This window comes from Ornithodoros turicata, chromosome 1 (assembly GCF_037126465.1).
Source record: "Ornithodoros turicata isolate Travis chromosome 1, ASM3712646v1, whole genome shotgun sequence".
In the NCBI taxonomy this organism is placed as follows: domain Eukaryota; kingdom Metazoa; phylum Arthropoda; class Arachnida; order Ixodida; family Argasidae; genus Ornithodoros; species Ornithodoros turicata.
Window position 1 is genome coordinate 189,015,560 of NC_088201.1, and position 2,741 is coordinate 189,018,300.

A 2,741-nucleotide genomic window follows, 5' to 3' on the forward strand; every position below is an offset into this window, starting at 1 on the left:
GCTCCAGGCAATTCAACGCATCCCTCTACTAAAACTGCGAAAGCATACCGGACTACCCCGAACGAAGCCCTCCCAGCACTATGCAACACCTTGCCCATCGCCGTCCAGACTACCATGGAGTGTAAAAGCTTCCAACTACTCCAAAAGAAAAACATCATCCAAATCAACGAAAACACCCTCTCGCCCTGTGATATGGAATTCCCTGAGGGAAAGGAGGTCACCCACCCCGCCCTACTCATCTCTATTCCATTCACCAGACCCCATAAAACCACCTACAACAACATTACCATCTTCACAGATGGGTCAAAACAAGAACAGCAAGTGAGAGCAGCCTTTTGTGTTTTTAAGCAGGATGAACACATACGCTCCTAGAAGTTCCGCCTAACAGAAAACTGTAGCATCTCCGACGCGATGATTCTCGCCATCGACAGGGCCATTGACAGCATTATCATAAATCAGCCACAAGGAGACATCACCCTGTACTCTGACAGCCTATCTGTGCTACAAGCCCTCGATAACCCCTACCACAACAATCCACGAATCAAGCAACTGAAATTCAAAATCCACACCTTACAAACTGCACACACCCAATCCACACATTTCGCACACGTCCCCGCCCACACGGGCATTACCGGGAATGAAATCGCTGACAAACTAGCAAACAAGGCCCGCACACTACAAACAAAAGTCCATGTTCCCTACAGTAAACGGTACCTCAGCAAACTGCTCTGGAGGGAACAAAAACATGGAAACATGGCAACAAAGCTGGGAAACCGAAAACCAAGACCGCGTTATCAAAAAATGGCTCCCACGAATTCAATATGCCCACCTCATTTTTCCCCTTCCTACTTCCTAAGCCAGATGCTTACCAGGCACGGCAATTTCCCAGCATACTTTAAGAAACGCAACATCGATCACACACGAAAATGTAAATGCGGCGATCCAAATGCGGACGTCCTACACTACCTAACCCAATGCACAGAAACCCTGCCCTTCACAAACAAAATGGCGCGCGCCATCAACACCCAAATTACCCCCGATAACCTACACAACATCTTACAGTGCCCCTCCGGCCTGGACCTCGTCCGAGAGATGGCAGAACACATCTCCACCAACATCAACCCATCACCGACAAACCGATAAACCACCAAGCAACACCCACGTAATAATTCACTGAGATGACGTGTCTTTGGCCCGCACAAAAAACCCAGCTACCTGGGCGAACGGGACAAAGTACTCGACCCCCCCCCCCAATCCGGACACGTTCAGAGACACTCAACATTACCACGCAATCCGACCCCGGAGCAGAACAAGCTCAGAGAAACCATAAAACACCAACCCCTCGGCCCCCTCACTGCTGGAACCGAGAGGCCGACCAGACCGACCAACGCGGCGGTAACCACACCGGACGACCCCGTGAGAAGCTCGACGACCGGACCCCGACTATGACTCCGAAACCGATAAGCCACTCCGAAACCGAAACAGAGACAACTACGACACTGAAGCCTGAAACCCACCAAGAAAACAACAGACACAACTGGGAGTCGACTCTGCGGCAACCACGAAACAACGCAGTGAAGCAGGGAAGACCAGAAGCAACAAGGAAATTACAGGACCCACAACCAAAAAAGTGTGGATGTTGGGGACGCCCCAACGGCGACCCTACACAAGCATAGTGCAGTGGCAGTAATAGTGCAAAGAAGAACACAACGGTGAGGTGATGATGTGCAACCCAACAATGATGGTTGGATGACGAACAAAACGGTGATGGTGATGATGTGCGACCTTTAGACTGCTGTCAAAAGACTAATTCCTTGTGTATTCCTTTTGCAATTCCTTTTTTGTATATTCAGCTCACTGTACTCACTGCGTAGTCATTCTATTCATTGTATCCACTTGTATTTTTTGCATCCAGTTTGGCATATTCACCTTTTTGTACCCACCGTGTAGCCATTCTAATCACTGCATTTTTATATACCTTCTTATACTTCCATTGCGTTCTACTCATTGTAGATTCACTTTTTATACTCACCGTAATCATTGCCTTTTTCATGTACTTTTTATACTTTCAATGTTTTCTACTGATTGTATCTTCACACGGCCATTGTGCCCTACGTATCCACTCCCAAAGTGACCTGTACCTACTTCTCAGTAAAACAAAAAAATCACCGCTGAACAAGTCGAGCCCGGGCCCAAGGCACTGGTCGTGCTGATAGTGGAACCCCCTCTCCCACTTTTTCTATCCTATCTCTCTCCTTCTTCTCGATCACCCACCACTGCCCTGCGATACCCTTGAGGTGGTACGGAGCCTGGTGGACTAAAATATCTTCTCATTACTATAGGTATACCCCCATTACAGGTATATATTACAATAGGTATACGAGTTCATAATGTATGCAAGTGTATCAGTTAGCAATATGCTCACAAGTGTGCGTGGTTCAGTGTACGCATATGTGTTACCTGCAATACATGTCTGCCATTCTCTTTCATTTTTTCCTTTCAAGAACATCACCTGCTCCTCCAGAATTGGGTGGCTCTTAGTACAGTTACTTAATTACAGTTAGTTACGATCTGGGTATAGCGTGTTCCGTAAAGGTGCTGTCACACTGAACAGACACGACGCCGACACTGACACGCCGCCGACACCCACGGAAGACAGACATTGCCACCATACGTTGTATTGCCAAGCACACCTGTCACAATGCGCCGACCAACAGCGGTAGACGCAAGTCGACAAAACG

The 2,741-nt window shown here is 48.0% G+C and overlaps 1 protein-coding gene across 1 annotated transcript; it reads left to right on the forward strand.

Annotated features, from left to right (window-relative positions):
- Positions 1-411: 411 nt before the first annotated feature.
- Positions 412-1,143, forward strand: LOC135392071 (uncharacterized). The gene has a single exon (XM_064622727.1). It carries the CDS (start codon positions 412-414, stop codon positions 1,141-1,143), a length of 732 nt encoding a protein of 243 aa, XP_064478797.1.
- The last annotated feature ends 1,598 nt before the right edge of the window (positions 1,144-2,741 follow it).